General features: G+C 36.5%; 1 protein-coding gene across 2 annotated transcripts in view; it reads right to left on the bottom strand.

Moving 5' to 3' along the window:
- The window catches only part of Efhc2 (EF-hand domain containing 2), a 200,471-nt gene that overhangs the window by 112,573 nt on the left and 62,435 nt on the right, over nt 1-25,463 (bottom strand). For both annotated transcript variants that reach the window (XM_017601976.3, NM_001106952.1), the window contains exons 3-5: nt 17,381-17,531; nt 5,621-5,844; nt 2,304-2,555 (exon numbers count right to left, since the gene is read on the bottom strand). In XM_017601976.3, coding sequence (XP_017457465.1) covers nt 2,304-2,555; nt 5,621-5,844; nt 17,381-17,531 — 627 coding nt within the window. The remainder of the gene's footprint in view (nt 1-2,303; nt 2,556-5,620; nt 5,845-17,380; nt 17,532-25,463) is intronic.

Here is a 25,463-nt window from a genome sequence, read left to right as displayed (position 1 = left end):
GATGCCGGCTAGCGAGGGTTTGTGGTTACTTTTGATATTTACCACAACAGGAAGATCGTATTCTCTTAACATGGGCTCCACGGGAATTTTGGGTTAATTTCCTGATATCATAGAGTACAAAAACCTATCAGGCTCATTGTTTAGCTTACTCCCTTTTTAAAAAATTGTTTAGTCTTCATGATGGGTGTGACTTTAAAGAGTTTTATTATTATTATTTTTATTATTTTTTTATTATTAGTTTTATTATTATTACTCTTGGAGAGAGTGCAAAATACAACCTTTTCTGGTTTCAGACTAAGGAACACAGTATTTGGGAGAAAGATTTTGTCTTTGTGTTTTTAAAAGGTGTGATTAGGCTCTGGAAACCTCACAGAGTCATACTGATCAGATTTGATAGAGGTAGACTGCCTGAAAAAATTAATTCAGGAGAATCAAACAAAAAGAGATTTCGATTGTAAACTTTTTTCTTGAGAGTTGTATTTTACAGAGTGTGCCTACTTGGATTCCTGATCTCAAGGACTTTCAGCTGGGTCCAGTCAGGACACATCAGGTACAGCATTTGCTTCATTCTTCCTACCCCCTACCCCAAAGGATATCTCAACGCCCATGTACAGCTTGAAGAAGTTATAGAGGAGTTGTCGCTCCAATTCCCTGAACTTTGGGGGGCTGAAAGTGGTTATTCTAAAGTTGTTTTTAATGCGGAAATTAAAATTGATTGTAATTTAACAGGGAAGAATTGGCTAGATTGAGTTATACAGTCCTAATCTCATTTGTTAACTAAGCTAAAATCATATCTTTGCTTTGGTATAGAATGTATTTGTTAAAAGTTTAAAAGTACAAGGTTTAGAGCCAGTCCTTCTATTGATGTCATTACGAACTTCTGAGTTGATTACACATGTGAGTTAAGGGCCAAATAGCAAACATATTGCTGACTTTGTGAGAGGACTTCCAAGTTACTATTAAGATATAAAGACAACAGTACAGATTGTCTTATATAGGTAGATGGATTTCAAAAAACGTCAGAAATCCACAAAATTTGAGATTTAAAGTTATTTATCTTTTGTTGAGACATATCTGCTCCTAACAGTTCCCCTTTGGTGGATTTAAGAGAGAATTTGAACATCTCTTCCTCTAGGTGAGGCCATACTTTGTGGCTAGGCAGTCACTAGACAAAACTGCCTGCTTCACCTGCAGACTAATACTGTCCAGAAAAGGACGAATTATGCAGAATAGTTGACTGATAAACTCTGCCAAGACAGGGTGATCAGCCCTTCAAAATCTGCATTTCAAGAGTCTGCCAGTGAATTTTGGGCTAGAAGGCTGAAGACTTGCACTCACATGTTGCTAACAGGGGATTGTGCTAGTGGAGATTGTCTCTACAACCTCTTAGTTCTAGAAGTCATATTAGGCTTCCTATGTGAGACAGATAAACATACTTACAGCAAGTCGTTGGAGTGAGGTCAGTGACTCCTATGGAAGTTGGGGGAAGGACTATAGGAACTGAAGGGGAAAGCATCACCCTAGGAAGACCAAAAGTCTCAACTAACCCAGCTCCTTCAGAGCTCCCGGAGACTAAGCCACCAACCAAAGAGCAGACATAGACTAGTCCATGTCCCCCATCCCTCCCCAGCACATATGTAGCAGAAGACTGCCTTTTCTGGCCTCAGTGGGAGAGAATGCATCTAATCCTGTAGAGACTTGATGACCCAACGAAAGGGGATGCTGGAGGAGGTGTTAGGTGGGAAGGTGAGATGTGGGATGGATGGGTGAGGGGATGGGTAGGTGAGCATCCTCTCATAGGCAAAGGCAAGGGGAGATGAAGAACTCTGGGAGATGGGGCCTAGAAGGGGGTCAATATTTGGAATATAAATAAACACAATAATTTAATAAAAAAAGAAAATGCCTCCATAAAATTAGTCTGTGGGGTATTTTGTCGCTTGACAATGTAGAAATGCATAGCTCACTGTTGATAGAACCACCCCTGGGTGCTGAATAAGCCAGGAAGAGCAAGTGAGTAAACAGCACTCCTGGATAACTTCTGTATCATCAGCTCCTACCTCCAGGTACCTGCCCTGCATGAGTTCTGGCTCTGACTTCCCTCAGAGATGGACTGTGATGTGTAACTATAAGCTCAAAAAGTCCCTTCCCCTACAAGTGGCGTTTAGTCATAGTATCTTAGCACAGCAATAGAAACCCTAACTAAACCAAGCAGCATATGGCAAGTATCATCACAGAGCCATCGCACACCATTCCAAATAATGACTCAAGTCTCTTGGCCCAAAAACATACTCAAAACTGCTTACCTTGGGAAGCTTACTCCTCCGAAGGAATGATGACATAGCATCCCGGCCCGAATTAGATGGCAGTATTTCTCTGATTTCAATAGTATCATCACAAAGGAAGTAATGAAGGACAAATTCTCTACGATCCCCAAACAGTGAGGCTGAATCATCCCACAGGCAGAAGAAACGCAAAACCTTCCCATCATACTGGAGGAATCGTTTCAGGGTGTCAAAAGACTGATAGGGACGAAAAGGATCCACAAACTCTAACGTCTGTAAGTGGAAAAAGAGGCAGAAATAAAGCAGGCTTTATGTAGTCATATCTTGGAGACAATCAGTTAATATAAAGATTATTTTCTGTAGACTATTCTGTCATCCTGTTTTAAAAGTTTTCAACTAAATACTATGACATACAGATATACAAATTCACAGTCAGTTTTAACCTATAGGATACAGGCAAATATTAAGAAATTTTTCATATTTTGTTAAACAACATTTTAACATGCTAAACTATATTTCTGGGATATGTTTGAAGTTGACTTTTCTCAAAGCCTTTATTTTATTCTTAATTTTATTACAAATGAACAAACCTACTCTACGGTGACAGAAACCAAAACAGTAATTGTGTCTGTATAGGGGATATCACAAGAAAGGGTGACTTCAGGAGACTTGACTAGAAAGGGGAACAAAGGCATATTTTGTTGTTATGGGAAATAGTCTGTATATTTTCTTTTTTGTTTTCTGCTATGCTAATTGAACCCAGCGTCTTATACATTCTGTGGAAATGTTCTGTGGGTGAGCTACATCCCCAGCCCCAAACATTTGACATTTTTTTCATATTGGTTACTTTGGTATACACATTTTCCAAACACTGAGTTGCACTGATTTAAGATTTGACCTGTACTTGTTTAAAATTTATAAACCAAATCCCAAACTGATTGTATTTTCATTTTAAAAATCTGTCTTTCTACCAGAAATCTCTCATCTCTGTGTGCATGCATGCTTGTGCATGTGTGTATGTACAAAGATAAGAGGAAGAAATATATTTATGGTTTAATTTTGCTCAAAAAATTCAGATATCCAGGAAATGGACATACAAACAGAGCAAATGGAGAACTTCCACTCCACACAGAAACCCTATTTGGCAAGACTCAGCATGCTCTAGAAGCATTGAGTTCCATGGTCGCTTTGGATCATCTTTCCTTCAATTTGCAACCTCTTAGCCCTGTCTTAGAGTATAGCTGCCTCTATTCTATCTGGTATAAGCAAATGATATTGTTAGGTAAGGAAAGATTCACTTGGGAAATATTATCCCAAAAATGAGTTATATAATCGTTCTCAAAATTCCTGAATTTTTGTGTTTATTCAGGGTAGTCTAGCTTCAATTTTATCTCAAGAGGAAAACAAAAAATACTTCTAGACGGCATTCTACACTTATCCTTAATATTTAAGTGAAATTATGGGACCTCTGCTTTAATTAGTTAAAATGCTTTTAATGTATAAGATTGCTAATAATGTATTATTAATCATATACCACTAAGATCTTGTTCAGTTTAAGCAAAATAGTTTAACTTTACATAACAAGGCAGCAGCAAACACTTAACTAAATCCATAAAGCCCAATATAAAAGCCTCTTATTAAACTCTTAATTTTCCAAAGACTTCTATATTTATTGATGAGGGTTTTTGGCCCCATTTAAATACCAAAATGGTTCCCAAAATCTAAAAGGAGATAATTAAAACATTTCCTTTTCCTTGGTATTTACTTCCAACTGTTGTCACAACTTTTTCTTCCTTAGAAGACTATAAAACCTGACAGTATGTTGAATAATATGAGATTCATATAATTTTTCATCATTCACAATCATTATCATACAACAATAACTGCTGTTGGATACATATAGTCATATGCTGGGAGCATTAACTTATAAGGATCTTTTTCCTTCAGATTCTCTATGAGGCTTCAGAAGACTGTACTTATCATTCAGGGCATATGATAAACATAAAAATGAATCCAAACCTGAAAAATCTTTTACATTGATACAAAGTTATTTTACCTTAGATATTCCAGGACTAATAATACATATACTTCACAGTAGGATTATATGCCTAAATATGCAAAAAATAATTTGCTGAGGCTAAGAGGAAGGTACAGGGGAATGATGTCACATATAGCTTTTAATGAGAGATTAAAAAAAGAGTCAAAGGGAATTTTATTTTAAATTTTGTTATTCTGAAACAAAATTAATTATGAGTTTTGAAAACAATAAAAAGCAGATAAAACCAACTTATTGAGACAGCAATTAGAATAGTGGTTATCCTGGAGGAGAGAGAAGGACTGATTAGAAAAGTCAGGGAAGGGGGGAGAAGGAACTGTTCAACATTGTAGTTTGGATGCAGGTTAAGGCTCATTCCAAGGTACATTTAACGCTTATATGTTTGGTTACATGAAGTTCTATATTAACAACAACAAAAAATAGTGAGGAGTGGTAGCCCACATCTGTAATCCCAACATTTAAGAATCAGGAGGAGGTCAGTAAGTTCAAGGTCAGCCTGAGTTACACAGTGAATTCAACACTTGCCTATGTCATTATAGTAAAACCTTGTCTCAAGAATATGTAAATAAATAAATACAAAATAAAAATACAAAGGGAAATAAATAATAATAATGGAAATTAAGGTAAGAATCCAGAATTTCCAGTCCAGTCCCAATAAGGAGCCTGGCTAGGTTTGTGGCCTAACCAATGATTCTTCTTTTGTATATTCTGAGCCTTCTGGAAAAGAAGAAAACTAGGGTCAAGTAATCAGTTTAAAGAACTGCAGAACAATTATCACTGAATTTTTGTTCAGTAAGATGAAATTTTAAACTCAACTGGGAGAAATGCAAACCACAGCTACTTCACTCTTCTAGAATATTCCAGCATCCAAGTTTACAAAGTTCCAAGAAGGAAGGAAAGGGAATCTTCAAAGTTCAATTTATTTAATCAGTTGTTCAGAAGACATATTTTTCCCAACCAGAAACAGGGAACTAAAACCAGAAAACACAGGCAGAAGAAATGTGGACTCAACTTACATTATATTGGTAACCACAAAACTAATTGTGGGTTCCTAGACATTATCCAACCTACACAGATCACAAAATACTCTACAGCTGGAAGGGAGGCTCCCCAAAAGTAATGGAGGGTGAAGGTGAAGGAAAGCAGCGAGGAAGGAAACAAGGGGATCATTCCTGTTCTGTGGCCACCATTTGGTCTTCCTTTCTATCCAAGAAGAACAAGACAACCCTCATAACTATGGTTTTCTCTAAAGACAAAAAGTCACAGATGTATTTGTTCTTACCTCTCTCCGCATTTTCATGTAGGGATCAAATGGACGCTGTCCTGGAGGATTCAATTTGATTCCTATTTTCCTCAGAAAGTTTTTTGTGAATGGATCACAATCATAAATCTTGAACGTGCGTCCATAGAAGACAACACTTATGTTGATATTGAAGTCGTACACAGTATAAAACTGATCATCATAAGGAGGTGGAAAAGGAATCCGATGACGCCTGATAGAAGTACCTGGGGAAAAATGAAACGCAGTTTTAGTCATTTGGCTAGCAGGAAGTTATGTTATATGTAAGCAACAACCTTGAATGCTTCCTTGTGACATGGTAGAAGGCAAGCAAGCGGCTGTTTCTAAGAAGCAACATTATACATTTAAACTCAAGTAAAAGTGAGCAAAGACTTTTAAGGTCCAGAGTTCTCTGACCAGCACGATAAGACATTTGAATTTCCTAAGTGTTGTTATGGAAGTTTTTTATAAACCACAAAGAATAGAGGACAGGAATGGATATAAAAGAGGGGTAGTGTTAGAATGGTAAGCAAAATGCCACTGTCATGTACCTACCTGTCCTACAAAAATAGACTTGCTTTCAGTTACTACAGAAACCCAACACATTCAACTAAACAAAGCATTAAGGCCCCAAAGTAAAGTGTTCATTAAAGGCTCAAAAGGCTAAAACAAAACAAAAGAAAACAAAAATAACAAGAAAACTAACAAACTTTAGCTTCTGTGTACCAGTACTAGGATTTACAGCTTCAGTAAGCATGAATTACTTTAGGTTGCTTGGAAAGTTCAAAAGAATCCTTGTTTATCTAGAAATGTAGTCTTCCTTCTTCCTCCAGTACCTTTACCTATATCCACCCAATCACATCCAACAAATGAAGATTATTAAAGACTTTATAGTTTTAGCCAGTACTCTGAGTCAGAGATTCTTGATTTCATCACCATCTTCCATATCCAATGCTAGTTCTACAGTGCTCATTCTCTTAATAGTAGAGACAAAGCAATAATTCAATAAGCTGCAATTCCCAAGAGGAAAGAGAGAAAATGAAGATAACACCTACAAATGTGAGTGGCACAAGAGAGGAACCCTGACTTTAGGGAACCTGCTCCTTCTGTGGGGAGTTAGGAGTCTTACTAGACCAAACAATAGACATGTCATCTTGTGTGATTCAGGGAAGGACTACCTCTGTCTTCCAAGGCTAAAAGCCAATTTGTACTAGAAACCAAGGCCATCTTTGTCTTTCCAAAGCTGTCTGTGTAAAGAAATAGCTTCGAGGAGTGAACTCCGAGCAAAAAGCAGTCTACATTTCAAGGTATACAATGGAAGCTACACATGCAGAGCTATCTTTCAACATGTATTACTGACTTAGGCCTGAGAACCTACCCTTAGAGCAAAGGGGGAAAGAACCAAAGGACATCACATTGCTAATAATCCAGTAACATGTGGCTTGTGTGAGTTCAGTATAGAAACATTTTAATAGAAAGATATCACCTTATGTTCTTAGTGCTGTATATAATATTGAGAATAGTGCTTTTTCTCCAAACATAAAAATACTTAAAACTTACTCATTCTTGTTCATTATAAGAACAGTTAATGAATAATCTTTATGAGCCAGGAACTGTGTTGGGTACTGTTCCACTACTCTACTTATCTCTTCAGTTTGCTGAGGAGAAATTAAGTAAAATCATTTTCATCTTCTTTTCTTTATAGCAATTTTAATTACTTGGTACATTAAATTAAAATAACAAAACTATACAATTAGAACAGGCATAGACTATTTTTAAATGTACTACATAAAAGATGATATAATTTTATTGCAAAGAATTATACTTCAATTAGCCTTTAATTTATGCCATTGAAAACAGAATGCAAATTATTTAATCATTCAAGATTAGACATTTAGAACAAATTGCATACTTAAAAATCTATAAAAGAATGGGCATTTCAGATATTTCCAGGAACTATTATATGTCTTTTTTAAAATACTTGCATTCTGACAGGTTATTAAATACTCAACAATCTAGAGCTTCCTCAAAATTTTCATCTATGGAACTAGGGAAGTGGCTCTGTGGATAAAGCACTTGTCCAGATCTACAGAGCCTTCAGAAATGCCTGGATAGAGTGACAGCTACCTGTAGCTCTAGTACTCAGGAAACAGATACACAGATATCTAGGACAAGCTGCCAGCTATCTAGAAGAGAATGAATCTTTGAGCTACAGGTTCAATGAGAGAGCCTGCTTCAATTAATAAAGTAGAGAGAGAACAAGGAAGATACCCCGGCATTGACTTTGACCCTCTACATGCATACACACACACATGCACACTACATATACAAATGCAATAATGTACATTCATACTGTGATTGTCTCAACCTCCATAGTCTTGGGCATCTGAATACCTGGTCCACAATCGATGACAGTATTTGGGAGCTATAGGAAATATAGCCTTGTTGTGAGAAGTATGTCACTGGTGGCAGACTTTGAGTTCATTCTGCCTTGTGCTTGTTGTTCAATACATAAGCTATCACCTCCTTTCTTGCTGCCATAATCTTACACTCTGGAACTATAAGGTCAAATAAACCTTTCTGCTATAAGCAGCTTTGGTCATGGTGTTTTATATCAGCAATAAAAAAGTAATACATATACTTATGGTTTGTACTTCATTTTAAGAATTCAAATGAGCTATAGCTTTGTTAAGTATGGCTCTGAGTAGGAATATTATCACTTTCAAGGTATTAGTAGACTATAGTGCATTTAAATAATAATAATAACCACCATTGCCATCATAGACCTAGAATAGACTTTTCTTGACACATCCAATCCTCAATAATAAGTATCAATGTTTGCTTCATAGATGTGAAACTAAAGCTAAGAATGCTTAAGTGTCTAGACCAATGTTATAGTCTAAGAATTGAGAGAAGCGTTTTGAACTTGAGATTTCAGACTAACAAAACATCGTCATTTTCTACAGTTTTCACTGAGTTATATCTCACTGTATATCATCCAGAAAGTACTTAAGTAAAGGAGTAGAGGAAGATCCACAGGCAAATTGAATAGAAATGAGCTGGAGAGACATCAGCTACAATGAAAGGAAAAGAAATTGATGGTCGAGCTACTCTCTCTAAACATCCTGTCCCCCTTCTAAGTACTAGTTTCCAGAATCAGACACCTGTTCCCTGTACCACATGGCATTTCTACCCTCCATTGCCTATATCTCAGAACTCCTCATGGCTTCCTTAGGTCAGCCCCCATTAGATGCTTTTGAAAATATCAGAAATGTAGTAATAGAAAACAGTCTTGACTATCTATGGGCTAGAATCAGAAAGTGGGTATATCAGCCAATAAAAATTTACCAACAACAACAACCACAGGAAAAAAAACAAAAACAAAAAAACCTAACATCACAAGAATCAAGGGTGAATCAGAAACCCTGTGTGAAGCATTTGAAATATGTATGGTTTCAAATGAGAGCTTTTAGTCATATATTTCCGTGATCTCTCAATTGTGTACTCTAAGGATTATACCATGTATTTATGGAATTTGTGTGTTTACAGTCTTCCATGATAAATGGCAAGGACTTTACCAGTGGGGTTTGTTTGTAGAATATCAAAGAAATTGGCAGGATGCCATGTCTTTGGCACACACTGAAAAGCAGTTGAAGTTATTAAAGTAAACGAATACAAAGGAAAGCCTGCACCCTGGCAGTCCTTTAACTTTTCAGATGTTCATAAAGCTGCTGGAATACACATCCAAGCATCCAGTGCTTGCCCTCCAGTTAGTCCTCATCTCTCTACCCCAAAAGGGGTCTGCTATCTGACTACACTCAACTCTCTAACAATGTTTCCGTGTCATTCAGATCTGCCTTAGATTTTGCTTATAACTCCAAATTCAGCTTTATAAATTCACTTTTCAGAATTAAAAGTCCAACATTTACCCCAATCGCTATTGTAAGGATATCTACTTTATTTCAGTGATACTGAGTACCTGGGGTGGACAAGAGAATATTTAAGTAAATGAATATAAAAATAGAATTACCTTTGTCATTGTGTCTATTGAATCTATATTGAGTGATCAGCTATGGCAGAACACCATTTCCTTCTCTTGGGCTTACTTTGATCATCCACTAATGTGACTACTCCAGTTTTACTGTTATTTTTCTAAAACATCACCTTTGCAGTATGATTTTTATAAGAATAACTTTCTCATATACCATTAATCTGACACATACCTAGCATCAAATAAACAAAATATTAAACATCCTACATCTTTGGACAGAATGAAAAATAACAACCAAAATGCAAGACCCCATTAACTGCTCTATCAGTACAAAAATATAGCCCGGTATATTATGTAACATCCTTTAGCATTACTAGCTCCATGCCTAGTTCTCATTACATATTCTATGAATACCTGCCAAAGTCTTGGCCCACCACTTCCCCACATATTGCTTTCATGTTATCTCTCTAAGCTGTGCTTTCTTTCTCTTCCACCTTTAAGTGGGAAATTTTTTTAGGAACCTCTCAGATTTTAAGTTCCTCAGTGCCTGGCTTCCCCACTTTTGATCCCTCAAGCATCTGCTACCACTTATGATACCTGTATAACAAGCATGACATCCCACCTCCCATTTCCCTTTCTCCTTTCTTTCCTTCATCTCTCATTGCTTCCACAATATTTTATTGAATAGTATAAACACATCTTTATTCACCTCTGATCTTATATTCTTTTTCAAAAATTTTTGTGTGGTATATACATACAGACATGTCTGTGTGTACATGCGAATGTATGTGTGTGTCTCTATGTGTCTGTGTCTGTGTCTGTGTCTGTGTCTGTGTCTGTGTCTGTGTCTGTGTCTGTGTCTGTGTCTGTGTCTGTGTCTGTGTCTGTGTCTGTGTCTGTGTCTGTGTCTGTGTCTGTGTCTGTGTCTGTGTCTGTGTCTGTGTCTGTGTCTGTGTGTAGACCAGGTCAACATCTATTGCTTTCTGGCTTTTTAAAAGATAGTATCTCTTACTCAATCTGGGACTCACTGAATAGAGAAGAATAGCTGGGAGAAAGGTCCACTAATCTTATCTCTGCCTTCCCAGTGCTGGGATAACAGATGTGTACCGCCATGCCTGGCTTATTATGTGGCTGACGAGGAATCCTTACTCAGGTCTTTGTGCTTGTATGGCAAGAACTTTACTGACCATGACATCTTCTCAGCCCATTTTACTTTTAAATTCTATGTTGTTCCATTCATTTATAACTCCCACCCCAATTTTTATCAGATTTAGCAAAATGAAATAAAGAATACCAATTTAAATCTAAATTACAGAAAAAGAATAAATAACATTTCACTGTGAGTTTATCACATGCAGTACTTAGGATAATGGTTATACTAAAAACTTCATTCCTAACCTGAAATTCAAACTTAACTGCTCAACTCATCTTTTCTCTGGCAACCCTACTGCTGGCCCTCTCTACTTTATGGTATAAAAGACTTAGGCAGAGAATGTGCCTGACACAAATGCATAGCATACAAACGAGGAATTTTAGTTTGAAAATACATTTGCTTCATTCATGTAAATTACTGCTTTTAGGAAGTATAAGAAATAGTACTCAGTTGAGGAGCCAAAAGAAACTATTACTACAGGTCACTGTTCTTAACCAGGGATGTACTAACAACCATGTAAAGGCCAGTTCTTCAGGTCAGCAATATGAAAACTTATGACTTCCTACCTAAGACTGACTGGTCTGGACCATTCCAGAAACTATGCCATGTTTCTAATCATTATCTCTTCCTTTAACACAAATTAGTTTGGACAGGATAGCACTGGATTGACAATTATTCTGTTAGATGAGTAGGGTGGTTAAGCTTCTGGGTTTACCTGACATTCCTGATCTGATATAATTATTTTAACTGCATTCTAGAACGATAGAAATGAAACTATGTCATGTCTAAACTTAAAATGAAAAGTTTTAAACTATGATAATGACTTATTTGACTTATCATACATATATACACACATACACACACACACACATACCCAATCTCTATGCCAACAAGAACTAGTATATATTAAAATACACTGTTCTGAATAGAAGCTCACGTAAGCTGAATACCTATTTTTATACCAGCCTAATGGATGTATGTTTTCACTTCTACCTTTTCCCAACATCCCTGCACTCTGTAAAAGAAAAAGTACATAGTAAAGATAACTAAAATGCTGTGTGTTGGGGAATTATAATTTATCGTGTTGTACTGGTTACTGAACCATAAGGTCTACATCGAATAATTGTACCTGGCCTCTCCACGAGAGGCAGGAACAGGCAACTCAAGGCACAAAGACTACCGGCCCCATCCTAACAAGGTCTAAACCATTAGCTCATTAAATCCACTTTCTTTTCCTATATTACTTTAAAAAGCTTGAAGAAGGCATTTAAATGAGTTTTCAAATAATTTTCTGCCTAAGCAGACCTTTTTTAATGATCATCATATTAAATAGTTCAAGAGACAGTAGTCTCTCTGTAAGCAAAACCTGGTGGCAGAATGGTTGTTCATGCTTTTGACAGGATTTGTTACAGCCCTCCAGGTTTCTCCACTCTGTTGACAAACTCAGTGTCATTACACGGTGTGATTACTGTGTGCTCTGTCTACAACCTCGAAGATGCAGTTTTATCATAAGAAAAAAAAATCACAGAAAGTCAATCAGGAATTCTGATTTTTTTTCAGAGATGTTGAAATAGTCTCTTTTTCAGAGTTCTTGCCCTCAGGTCTTTGTGAATAAGATTCCTTCCTTCTTACATAAAAATAATTTTAAAGTGAATCATTATAACTTGCTATGAGAATGTTTTCTGTGAGCTTTGAAATTAAGAAATTAAAAATAACTGTTCACGTGTAATATCTTTGGATTTCACAGTGTTCGGATAGTTTCATGAATTGAAAACATGTAGACAAGGACCAGTACACTTTAAGAATAGAAACTAATATTAGGGTGGAGAGGTAGGGGCTATGGCTGAAAAGTGGGCACATAGCAAGGTAATATTGGTAAAAGAAGTTAGACGAGTGAATATGATCAAAATGTATTGTGTAAAATTCCTAAAGACTTAATAAAATTACTATTTAAGAAAAAAGAAAAGGATAGAGAGATGGTTCAGTAGGTAAAAGTCTTGTCATGCAGGTATGAACATCCAAGTTCCAATCCCTACCAACCACATTAAAAACAAAACAAAAGAAAACTGGGCATGGAAGCACATGTCTTGATCCTAGAGCTAAAGAGTGATGACAGAAAGATCTCTGGAGCTTACTGGCCAGCTAACCTAGATTCATCAGTGAGCTCCCAATCCAATGAGTGACCCTGGATCAAAAAAATAAGGTGTCCATGCATAGTACCATACACCTGTGATCCCAGGACTGAGGAGGCAGAAGCAGGGGGATCTCTAGGAGTTCAAAACCAGCCTGGTCTATGCACCAATTTCCAGGCCACTCCTGGCTACATAGTTAGACTCTGTTGCAAACAAGATTAAATAATAACAAAAACAAGGAATGTGATGAAAGAAGACACCAGAAATTGAAGTTGATCTGTGACCTCCGTCTAATCCAAATATGCCTACACACATGCTCGTGTAATGATAAAAATATAAACAATTCAAGCAAATAATGAAGGTTTGGGGTATCTTGTGACCTCAAGTTCCCCATTTGGGCAATCTGCATGTCACAGTAGGAAAGGTAATCCAAAGGTAAACAAAGCTTGGTTGTGGAACATCAGAGCAAAATATGTAAGAAAAAGTCTAGAAGAAAGAATATTTTAGGAGTCACAGAGACAGCACAGCGCTTAATAAATCTATGCTGTTGCAGAGGACACAAATTCACTTCCCAGATCCTACCTGGCAGCTCAAAACTATCTGAAATTCTAATTCCAGGGATCCAATGCATTCTTTAGGCCTACACAGGCACCAGACATGCATGTAGTCACATATATTTATGCAGGAAATACACACACACACACACACACACACACACACACACACACACACTAAAAGTCAATCTTTAGAATATTTTTTTTGCTAAAGCAATACTGTCCACATGCTTAACTGAAAATACTAAAGTAACACATGGTCACAAAAATGAAACATTATAATTTTCTCCTTATGTTCAATACTTTAAACATTCCTAATATGTATTTGTTGATTTTTTGTTGTTATTGTTGATTTTGTGTTTGTTGTCTTAGGGTTTCTCTTGCTGCAACAAAACACCATGACTGAGAAGCAAGTTGGACAGGAGAGGGTTTATTCAGTTTACACTTCCACATTGCTGTTCATCACCAAAGGAAGTCAGGACAGAAACGCAAACAGGGCAGGAACCTGAAGACAGGGTCTAATACAAAGGTCATAAAGGGGTGCTGCTTACTGGCTTGCTTCCTCTCTATTGACTCTTTCTTGTTTCAAGTTGATACATAAGACCAGCCAATACATTTGTTTAGTTGAGACAAGGTATCTCTACAGAGTCCTGGTTGTCTTGAAGCTGACTATATAGACCATGCTGATCTGAAACTCACAGAGATCCTCCTACATCTGTCTCCTGAGTGTTAGGATTAAAAGTGTGTGCCACTACATCTAGCCTTGCTGATTTTTAAAAACCTCCTTACGTTTGAAATAAAATCCCTAAGAGTCTAAAACTTCTTGTCCCCTTCATGAAATAATGTCACATTTTTAGACTTAATGTCTACTAAAACCTTTTTTATTTTTAATGTTAAGGCATCTTTGTATTTCTTAAAGGATTTACCACATAATTATTGATAATGGCCAGGGAGGAAATAGCATAAAAGCTGAGATGTAGCGTAATAGAGCCACCCACCCTGAGAAAAAGGAATAAGGTTGGTTCTGATTATAATCCGGTTCCTGATTCACACTTCAGGTCTTGATTTTACTTTTCCCTACAAGGTTCTAACTGCCTGGTGAGTATCATCATCCAAATGTCTCCACTCTTTTGAAGATGCTATGCCTCCCAATGAACCACAGTGGCAAACTTCATCTTATTCTATCTTCAATTCTTGGGCTTTATGAAGATAGGTATTCAACAAATACTTCTTCGCAGTGCTACCTGGCTCCAAATTCATCATTCCATATACCAGACACAATATAACTACACTATCAGGAAAATCCTTGATTTTTTTCAGAAGCTCCCTATACACACCTCAATTTCCTCTTTAAATTCATCATGATAAATTATTATGTAGATGCTAGGCCTAAATAAGTAAGCAAAAATTTATGGGCAGGAAGCTTCTTGAGACATAACAATAAGAAAGTAGGAAATACAGAATATATGTGTTAAATATAAAAAGAAGGATGGAAGGACTAAAACATAACTAACTTTCAGGCAATATTAAATATATATGAGGCACCTGGGCTCTAAATATTCATGTACACTAAATATACAAGTCACTAAATATTCATGAGTCCTTAATATTCATGAGATCTTAATTCAGCCACTCATTCATTGGTGACATCCATTCTGGCCCCAACTGCACTTGCCCAAGGAACACAAACAAAAACCTATACTATAAAGTAGGACTACTGATAAGCTACAGCTTTGGCCAAGCATACTCATCCCCATATGGATCTATGTCAGTGTGCGCTTTTGACCCAAAGTGCTTCCTGCCTTGATTCTTCTTGCTTAACCTTCAATATTGGTCTCTAAACCACACTAAAAAGGGGAGGGGATGTTAATATCTACCCTAGGACTCAGGCAACATGTACTTTTCTTCCATTTAAACTTTGTCCAAACTCTCTCGTTCTCCCTGTTCCTCACTGTATTTTTAATTGTTTGTCCGTTTAATTAGTATGGTTCAATTTTGTAGTATGGGAGGTGGAACTCAGCACCTTTAATGTGCTGGGTAAGGGTTTTATAACTAAACTACATTCCCAGATAGCAGTTACTAAGAATTTTACATTATTTTACTGTATTATGTAATTCATTAATTTTAATTTAACCCATTAGCCTTCTCTTTGGTATTCTATGAGCAAGCCTATCTACATGCTTCTTGGAGGTCAACACTTCAAGGTACTATCTAAGCTGCCACATAAAGAACAGATAATAAGTAGAAAGGAAATTGCAGAATGTCCACAGTAGGCAACTGTGCCATTCCTATAATCAAGCAATGAAAGTAGCATAGGTTTGAATAACAACAAAGAGAACAAATAGACATGTACATACGTTTTGCTGAGAATCAAAAACAGAACAGTATTTTAAGTATGAGGAAAAATGAGGGAAGGAAAAGCGGTACATATTGTAGTCAGACAGAGAAGTTTCAAAGTCTGAAATATTACAGGTAGCAATACTCCAAAAGACAACACACACACACACACACACACACACATACACACACACACACACACACACACACACACACACACACACACACATTGTAGTAAAAAACAAATCATGGGTTCTCAAAGAATAAGAAACCCTGGGAAGTTATTTGCACCAAGACCAAGCAAACACTCAATCTTCCTATATGCCTACTGTGCTATTAGTGAAAACAATATCTAAGTAAGACAGACACTTGGATATCAAAGACATTTGTGTCTTCCTATTTGGAACATCTTTTGTACTGTTGTCTTACATATGACAAACTATCAGTCCTGCCACCATCATGTTTGCTATCCCTTGACAGAATCTAGAGTCCAGTTCTCATTCCAGGGAAAGAACCACAGCACAAAAAGAAATGTCATTTCCTTTTATCTCTAGGATCAGCTTCCTTGTGGCCACAAGGTAAACTCTCATCTATAGCAGAAGTGGAACACTGATAAGGACTTCAGGCATACACAATGAAAGAACAGGGCTCTGTTGAGACACTGTGGTAGTTAATCTTGTTGATTTCACTGGACTCAGAAACACCAGGAAACTATGAATACATATCATGGTTACATCTATGAAGGCATTTCCAGAATGATTAAATTAGGATGGTGCTGACCTAATAAACAAGATAACTTAGACTCCAACGAAGGAATTAATCCATTTATGGATTTGAAACATGATGAGATCTCTTTGGAGGATATAGAGCTTTAGCTAGTAGGGTAATTGCTGGGATTAGGTCATTAGCATATCATTCATAATTGTATCTTGCACTTGTCCCTGCTACTGTTTTAGTCAGCTTGCTGATCACCATAATGTCAGCTACCCTACTAAGTTCCTTGCCTAACCCACATATACAACACTGAGCTGAAACCATGAACAACACAAGTAGCACCTCCCTTAAGTTGTTTTTGTCAGAGATTAGTCACAGCAATGCTAAAGCTAAATGTCACAGTTAAACAACCATCAAGGTCATGATAATTCCAATCCGATAGTGTTAGCAGTAGATGAGGAGAACCACGATTATACACGTGGCAAGCAGCAAGTTCAAGAAAGTAGAAACAATAGTGCCCTGAAATTTGCATGGGAGAAAAGCTTTCTTTTCCTCTAAGAAAGAAGCAATAGCATCCTGGACGATGGTACTGGGATAATTTAGTGACACACAAAAAGCTTTAAAGACATGGTCATAGACACAGGAGAGATTACTATACTAGATATAATACTATAGCTTACTATAAGGGGAAGAGAAAATGGCCTATGCTGTTATAAGTGCAGAAATATAAGTCAGTATTGTAAACTTAGAGGCTAACATCATGTTTATATTCATTGCTGCCTATAACTGAGAGTATTAGCATAGGGTCTTTCATAAAGCTGAAGACAGACAATATATAAAGGTAGGAGTTGGAAGCAAAACATTGCAGTTTTAAATAGATACCTTGAGGCAGTCCACTATTTATCACTTCTGGTTCATTTACTTGAATGGTGTCATCTTCAAGGTAGAAATAGATTTTATAGTATCTTATTCTAAAGTTTTCTTGCCTTTTATCAGGTACTTCATCTTCCAAATAGGCATCAAAAGATAATACCTGTTGGAATCATAATTAGAAACCATGAAAAGAATCATCAAACTTAAAATTAATAAATCTATGTCCTGTACAATCTTTGTTAAGGAAGAAAGTTGGTTTTGCTGAAGACATTCTATATATCAGCTAATGAGAACAAATACAACCTAGCCAATAATATATTAGAATTATTTGACTTTCACCACACTCTGGTTATAAATTAAAATAATTTGTAATTATTAAAAAGACTATATATATTAAAATAATAAGCCCAAATTTCACTTCTACAATAAAGTAAACTTTTGTCTATCTTTGGAATCTCAAAATAGGATTCAAACTGTGTGTCTGAAGCACAAAATACTTTTTCTGTCAGAATCAACAAAACTTTATTTTTCTCATTAAGAATAGCACAAAGTTACCTTAGCTACAGGATAAAAGTATCCCAAGACTTAGTCTTACTGATTGCTTGCCTTGACATAGCTCAAAAAGGCCAATCTGAAAACCTTCTAAAAGCATGGACACTGCACCTGCCATTTCTCCAGGAAGCTAAATAATCCAGTGTTGACATGTGAATGGGGGATAGAATTGATTCTAAAGTGTAACCACTTTTGGCAAAAATCAGAGACAGTTAAAAAAACTGAACAAAACTGAGGATATGACCACTCCTAAATATGGTTTAGGAAAATGTTTTTACTGCACATATGAGAGCAAGAACAGTCAGAAGCATCTAGGGAGTCCGGAGCAGGAAAAGGAAGTAGTACACTAGACATGGCCAGTAGGCTACACCATACCATGTGAGAAAAGAGAGAGAGGAGGAAAGCTAGAGAGGAAGAGAAGAGAGAGAAGGGGCCAAGGGAAACAAGAAGACAAAGAGAGCATATGCCTGAAATGGCAGGGTTATATTAGAAACAGAAGCTGGGGAAAGGGAAGCTAAGCTCAGAGCCTGAGAAGGTTAAGAGTAAGTGAGAAGAGCACTTGTCATATTGAGAGAACATGAGATCAGCATGCACTTTGTATTGTATTAGGCATCACAGTTAGCCACTCATCTGTCCTGAGATTCTTTGGGACCTGACAAAATTATTCTAGAAAATTTCCTTAAAATAAATCATTTTCCCCCGTTTATAAGAAGTACATTTTCTGAAAAGTCACATTTAATAATTTTGCTTCTGTGCCATGTGGCATAAATAATATCTTTAACCTCTGAAATCACTCTCAATAGGATGACCTGCTCATACAGAAGGACACAAATATTGAGGGTAATTGGTGGGATAATATTTCTGTGATTTGTGCAACAGTTGTGCCAGCTATCACAGAGCTACTTTTAAAGTATGCACTTCTGATAGAAATGAGCTAAGTATTTCTGGGGTGATTTGGCTCCATGTGTTCTTTGATTGTTATAGTGAGAATAGAATGGGTGAGGGGTGGTGGTCTTGTATGTTCTATGACACACAAGTGGAAGAAAAAGAGCAACTTTGTGTAACTGGTTTGCCTCCCATTCGGCATAGGTTCCAGGGATCAAACTCTGGTCCCAGGCTTATGTGGAAAGTAGTCTTACCCACAGAGCTATATTTCCAGGAACAAAAAAAGTGTGTGTGTGTGTGTGTGTGTGTGTGTGTGTGTGTGTGTGTGTGTGTGTGTGTGTGTTTGCGCGTGTGCACGCGCCTCAGGGTATGTATATGCACCACATGCATGCTTGAGCCCACCAAGGTCAGAAAAGGGGCATTTGATGCGCTGGAACTGGAGTTTCAGGTGGTTTTGAACCACCATGTCAGTACTGGTAACTAATCCCAGATCTTTTGCAAGAGCAGTTAAGTGTTTTTAACAACTGAACAATCATCTCCAGCCTACAAATGTATATTTTAATGAAGCTAACTAAATACTCCTAAAGGATACTGATAAACATTTTGTTCATTTTAAATGACCACAGCATTACAGCATTTACATAATTAACTTTTTCAACTTCAATTATATAATCCAAACAAGGGGCTGGGCCTTAGTGGTCAATTGTTGTGCAGGCATGAGGTGAATGTTCAAGTCCTAGAACCTACACTAACAAGAAAAAAAGCCAGATGCAGTGGCTCAGGTCTCTAATTGCAGGTCTCATGGCCAAATAGGAAGCTGACACATGAATATCAGCTGGAGGTGCAGGGATGCAATATAGTGACAGAAATAAGAATCCTTGCCTCAAAGACAAAGTGGAAGCAGACATCACACTCCTAAAAGCTGGCCTCTAAACTCTAAATATGTACCAGGGCACATGTGCACCCACACTTACACTCTGCTCACACCAATAAGTATAAAATAAGTGATTTCACAAAGATAAATGAACTCCATCTATCAAAGAATCCAGAGGGAATTTAAAGTCTGTTAAAAATGAAAATTTATAGAAAGATAACTATGAGTCTAGTCTGGAGACTAATATCCATAATCCTAACACTTGGGAGACTAAGGCGAAAGGACTGCCACCAGTTCATAGCAACAAAGTGATCTATGTATACTGAAAGTATAAAGTGAATGTCTGCCTCTGAGAAACAAAAAACAAAACAGTGATACAAGGTTTTTTCATATTTTTTGTGAGTTAAGCACAGACTAGTTTAAACCTAGAGGATACAACTGTTTGAAATTTTCTTTTTTTAATATTTATTTATTTTTATGTATATGAGTGTGCTGTCATCGAGACACACCAGAAGAGGGCATCAGATCCCATTACAGATGGTTGTTAGCCACTATGTGGTTGCTGGGAATTGAACTCAGGACCTCTGGAAGAGCAGTCAGTGCTCTTAACCACTGAGCTATCTCTCCAGCCCAAAATTTTCTTTTTTTAAAGTGTGTGTGTGTGTGTGTGTGTGTGTGTGTGTGTGTGTGTGTGTATACATGTGTGCACATGTACATACTATAGGGGTCAAAAAACAATTTGGGAGAACCAGTTCTCTCCTTACATGATGCGGGTCCTGCGGATCAAACTCAGGTCTATAGTCTTGGCAGCACACACCTCTAGCCACTGAGCAATTATGCCAGCCCTCCTTTTAAAAAATGCTATTTTCTGATCTTCAAAAAAATGCTATTTTCTTAAAAACATAATGTGAATGTCACTTGGCATAATATGTAATCTTTAGTTCTCCATAAACTTCAAATGGCCCCACAGTATTTACTGTACAAGGTTACCTGCCTGATCACCAATGTATTTGGAGAGTTTTAATCACAGAGATTACAGGATATAAAATCAATTCTTAAAAAAAAAAACCAGGCACATGAGGAAAAATTGTTTTGGAAGGAAAAAATTAATGTTTATATTTCCGGATTTAGGATCATGTTATAAATAAAGTTGAGAAATTCAAAGCAGTCAAAAAGTACATTTTGATGGGTAACTTGTTATAACTTGACACACAGTACAAATTTAGCTTTCAATGAAAAAGTTAAACTTATTTTCATGCCAACTGAGTTATTTGCTTTTGACTCCATAGTCCAGGCTGGATTTTAACATTCATTTTGATTCTTGTCTTACCCTTAAAGTGTTATCAAAGATTATCTAGTGAAACACTGACACAAAATAGTATTGCATGCAGACGTCTGTCCATCATCCACAAAAGGATAGGAGCTATAATTATAAGGCTAAAGCAACAGCTTAAACTCAGAAAAAAATTACATTTTAAAGATAAGGGTTTGGAGTAACCAATGCATAAATCAGGAATTATTTACTCAGGAACTAAACATATAAATGTTAGACAGGTATGGTGTCTGGGACCTGCATCCCAGTGCTAAGGAGGAGAGGAACTGGGGTACAGGAAGATTGGGAATCTGAACAACTCAGTGAGACCCTGTCCCAAAGAAAACAAATTCTGAGTGTCAAAATCTTACATATCAATTTCTAGAGAAGCTATTAGGAAAGATGAAATACCAATAATGTCCAATGTTTTGACACTTCAAAAAAGATCAGTGTCACAGGTCAGTTGAAATTTAAAATGTTTAGGAAGGTGGGCATGATGGCATGCATTTATTTGTAACCTCAGCCACTCAAGAGGCTGAGGCTCCCCACTTAATCACAGGAGTTCCAAGTCAACCTAGACAACATGGTAAGACCCTATCTAAAAGGAAAGGCTATATGAGTGGGGCATAAGGTAAGGAGGAAAAGAGGAGAGGAGCAGGGAAGAGATGAGATAAGACAGAGAATATAACACAAGTGAGCATATCCAAACACATGAGTTTGATCTTAACAGCACAAAAATTATATTAATCAAAACATTTATAAAAAAGGAACTCTGAGCTAAATTATGAAATACTAAAGAAGGTATGAAATAATGATACACCATAAAGAAAATCAGTAGAGTGCAAAAAAATCCAATACTGCAGATAGAGAAAATTCAAAGAAAAATAAAATCATAACAAATCAATCTAAAAATGCTTTAAATAAGTAAAAATTCAGAAAAGCTCACCAAGAGAGACTATATAAAATCAGAAGTGAGACATCACGAGTCTAAAACTTGTAAGATAAATTATCTCATAATATACACAAAAAATAAAGTTTAAATTCAGTTTAAATACATTGAAACTAATTTCTGTAATTAACATGAATTATCAAAAATACAGCGAATAAGCTAATAGCTATGATGTGAAAAAAATTCTCCCAAGTATTCCCAACAAATGTTCCAACCAAGAGGATTTACTAATTAATTATTTCAAAGTGAGAAAGAAAGGAAAAAGACTATATATGATATCCCTAGGATACCAAAAAGAGGGACAGCTTATAAAGTGAATTCCAATGTCTGATAAATACACCATTAAAGAAACTAATAAACTACAGAGCAACAGTCTTGAGCTGGCTTCACATTAGAATCACTTAAGAGCCTCTTATACTCCTGATGCTTGGACCATGTCACACCCCAACCCCTATATAACCATTCCCATCATCACAATAAAAACATTATCTCAGACATCATTGATTTAAAGACTCCCCAGGTGATTTTCAAGTGCAAGCTACCACCAAGAAATACTGGTACACAGAAATTTCACTACTTAATGTTTTACAGATCATAACTACATTGTAAGCAATTTATAACACTCCATTAACAGTTATGAGACACCTATACAAAAAGAAACATTTTCCTCACAGACATAAAAATGATTTCAATTTAGGGAACATGTGCAAATGTAATGTAATGATCCTGTGGCCATTTCCTACCCCATATGTTTTAAAACACCAGGGTAATTCCTTAACAAAAAAATATAAAGCATGTGCTTTAAAACAGCCTCAACAACCAACATTATATTTAATTAAGCTATGCACCTACCACTATTGAGAACAGGACAATACAAGCAAATCATCATTCATACTGTCATTAAAAGTTCTAGGCAATGTAAAAAGAGATGAAATGAAAATACCAAGAAGCAACAAAACATCTCTATGGGCCGACTGGCAAAATCCAAATAAGTAAAAATATAAAATTTCATTAAAGACAACCCAATCAAAAATATTATAGTTAGAAAATATAACAGGAAGAAGTAAGTTCACAATAGAAAAGAAAAATTCTTCACATAACCAGCGAGATGGATCAGCATGTAGAGATTATGAAGCCTAATGGTCAAAATTCAGTACCTGTAACCTACATGCTGGACAGAGAATATCCATTTCTGTAAATTATCCTCTGACATCCATATGCACGCAGTGGCACATGAACACATGCACACCTGTTTGCATACATACTTGCACATATATTAGATAAATTAATAAAGGTAATAAAATTTAAAATTACATAACAAAAGCAGTTTCAATTAGAACTTTGATCCATATAAAACTCAAAGCATTTGCTAGAAGACACAAAGGAACTTGACCACAAATGAACTCTATTCTGGATATGTAGACTAAAATATTTCAATTGCCTATCTCATTGGAATTAGGAATTATCATAATAATTCTTAGTAAACCCAATAAAATAAGCCATGTTAATAATAACAACAAAAGTTAAAGAGCAATAGAGACCTAGTTCACCCAGATTTTATATCCAAATGTCTCAATTATTAAAACAACAAAAACAGATTAACGAAACACATACTATCTAAGGATAAAGAATAGATTCTATTGAGCACATGAATTTATAATGCATAAGAAAATAATCACAAATCAACAAAATTTCTAACTTTAAAAACTAGCTGGATATCCCCAACTAAATAAACTATAAGCTCCAAATATATAGCAGAGAAGTATCAGCTTTATCCTAACAAACAAAACCTCTTTCAGGACACACACACACACACATACACACACACACACACACACACACACACACACACACACACACACACACACACAAATAAGGAAGTGAAGGTAACAGCACATAGGAGGAAGGGCAGCTGGATTTGAAGGTCAATGCAGGACAGAAAGATGGGACACTGTAGAGGAATTCTAGGATTTAAAGAAAATAAAACGACAGAAAATATGAAGAGAAATGAACTTGGGGAGTATTTTATAATAATTTTTACATTAAAAAAATTAGAAACACAAATGAAATCCTTACTTTAAGAAATTACTAGATATACACAATTATAATTGCAGGGAGACCTCAAGTTTGTTACTATATGTTTCTTCTGTTAAAAGGACAGTTAATCATGGGGGGTTTGGAGTTATCATGAAATATATTTTTTCTGTTCCAAGTCTGGCAATGAACTTCTGAGCACCTTGTATTGCAGTACAACAGAAGAACCACCATTCCTCAGTTTATATCACATTTTTAAAAACTGCAGGGAGAATGCAGAGCAATTTAAAAATCCTATACCTATCCTTCTTGAGAGCGATCTCAAGAAGTCTGGGCACATAGCCCAAAGGGAGCAAAAATCCAAACTAGAAATCTTAAAAATTGCAAAGATGTTTTAACTGCATTTTTAATTATAAGGGGAAAAGAGTAAAATGAGAGGGTTTAAAAAGTTTGAAAAGGGAGAGTTTAGTAAATTAACTGTATGCAGTTCCTGTGATATTATAAACTCACTAATATGGTTTTGAAAACCATATAGTAATAATAAAAATTACTTCAGGCATGCAGAAATATTAAGTTAAAAATCAAAATTGTTTTAAGAAGTGTGTAAATTTAAATTATGCTTTCTAAAATCTACACCTGTGCTATTTGAAAAGGGGAAATGTGGGAAGGAGGACTAAATACTTGGTGGTTATCAGCTCTATGTTAACAAATCAACCTCTTTCATTTTTCCCCCCACAAAAGTGGGATAGATTGACCATGCATGGTATATAAGGAAAGATACCACAGAGGTCACAGAAATAGGAAGCCAGGACAACGGGCATTCCAGGGTTTCATTAATATAATTAATATAAGAAATATATGTAGAGTGGGTGAGGATGGAGGTGTTAAGAATTGAGGACAGAAAGACCAACAGAGACAACTAACCTGGATCCTTGCAGGCTCCTAGAGAGTGAACCACCAACCAAAGTGTGAGCACCCACTGGCTGGACCATGACCCCTGCATATATGTAGCATATGTAAAACTTGGTATTCCTGCGAGTCCCCCAACACATAGAGCGGGGATGGTCCCTGAATCTATTTCCTGCCTGTGGATCCTGTTCCCCTAACTGGACCATCGTGCCTGGCCTCAGTGGGAAAGAATGTGCCTGGTCTTGCAGAAAATATGTGTGGGGGTGGGGTGTGGGGTGTGGTGGTAATAACCAGGAGGGTTCCTCCTTCTCAGAAAAAGGAGGGAAGAACGGAGGGGTACTGAGGGGGTACTGAGAGAGGGGGTTGATACTACGATGTAAAGTAAATAAATAAATTTTTAAAAAGAGTTGGGGAGAGGGAAAGGGGGCACATAGGTCTAAGGGGTGGAAAGGGAGAAGAGATTGAAAAGGGGGGTACATAGATTTAAGGGGTCGGGGAGAAAGGGTAATACATTGATTTAAACTGTTTTCAAAGCCAAAACTGTAAGCCACAAGTGGGGAGAGAACAGAGTAGAGAG

Source organism: Rattus norvegicus, chromosome X (assembly GCF_036323735.1).
Source record: "Rattus norvegicus strain BN/NHsdMcwi chromosome X, GRCr8, whole genome shotgun sequence".
Lineage (NCBI taxonomy): Eukaryota > Metazoa > Chordata > Mammalia > Rodentia > Muridae > Rattus > Rattus norvegicus.
Note: the sequence above shows the minus strand (reverse complement) of the source record. Positions and strands in the feature narration are given on the sequence as shown.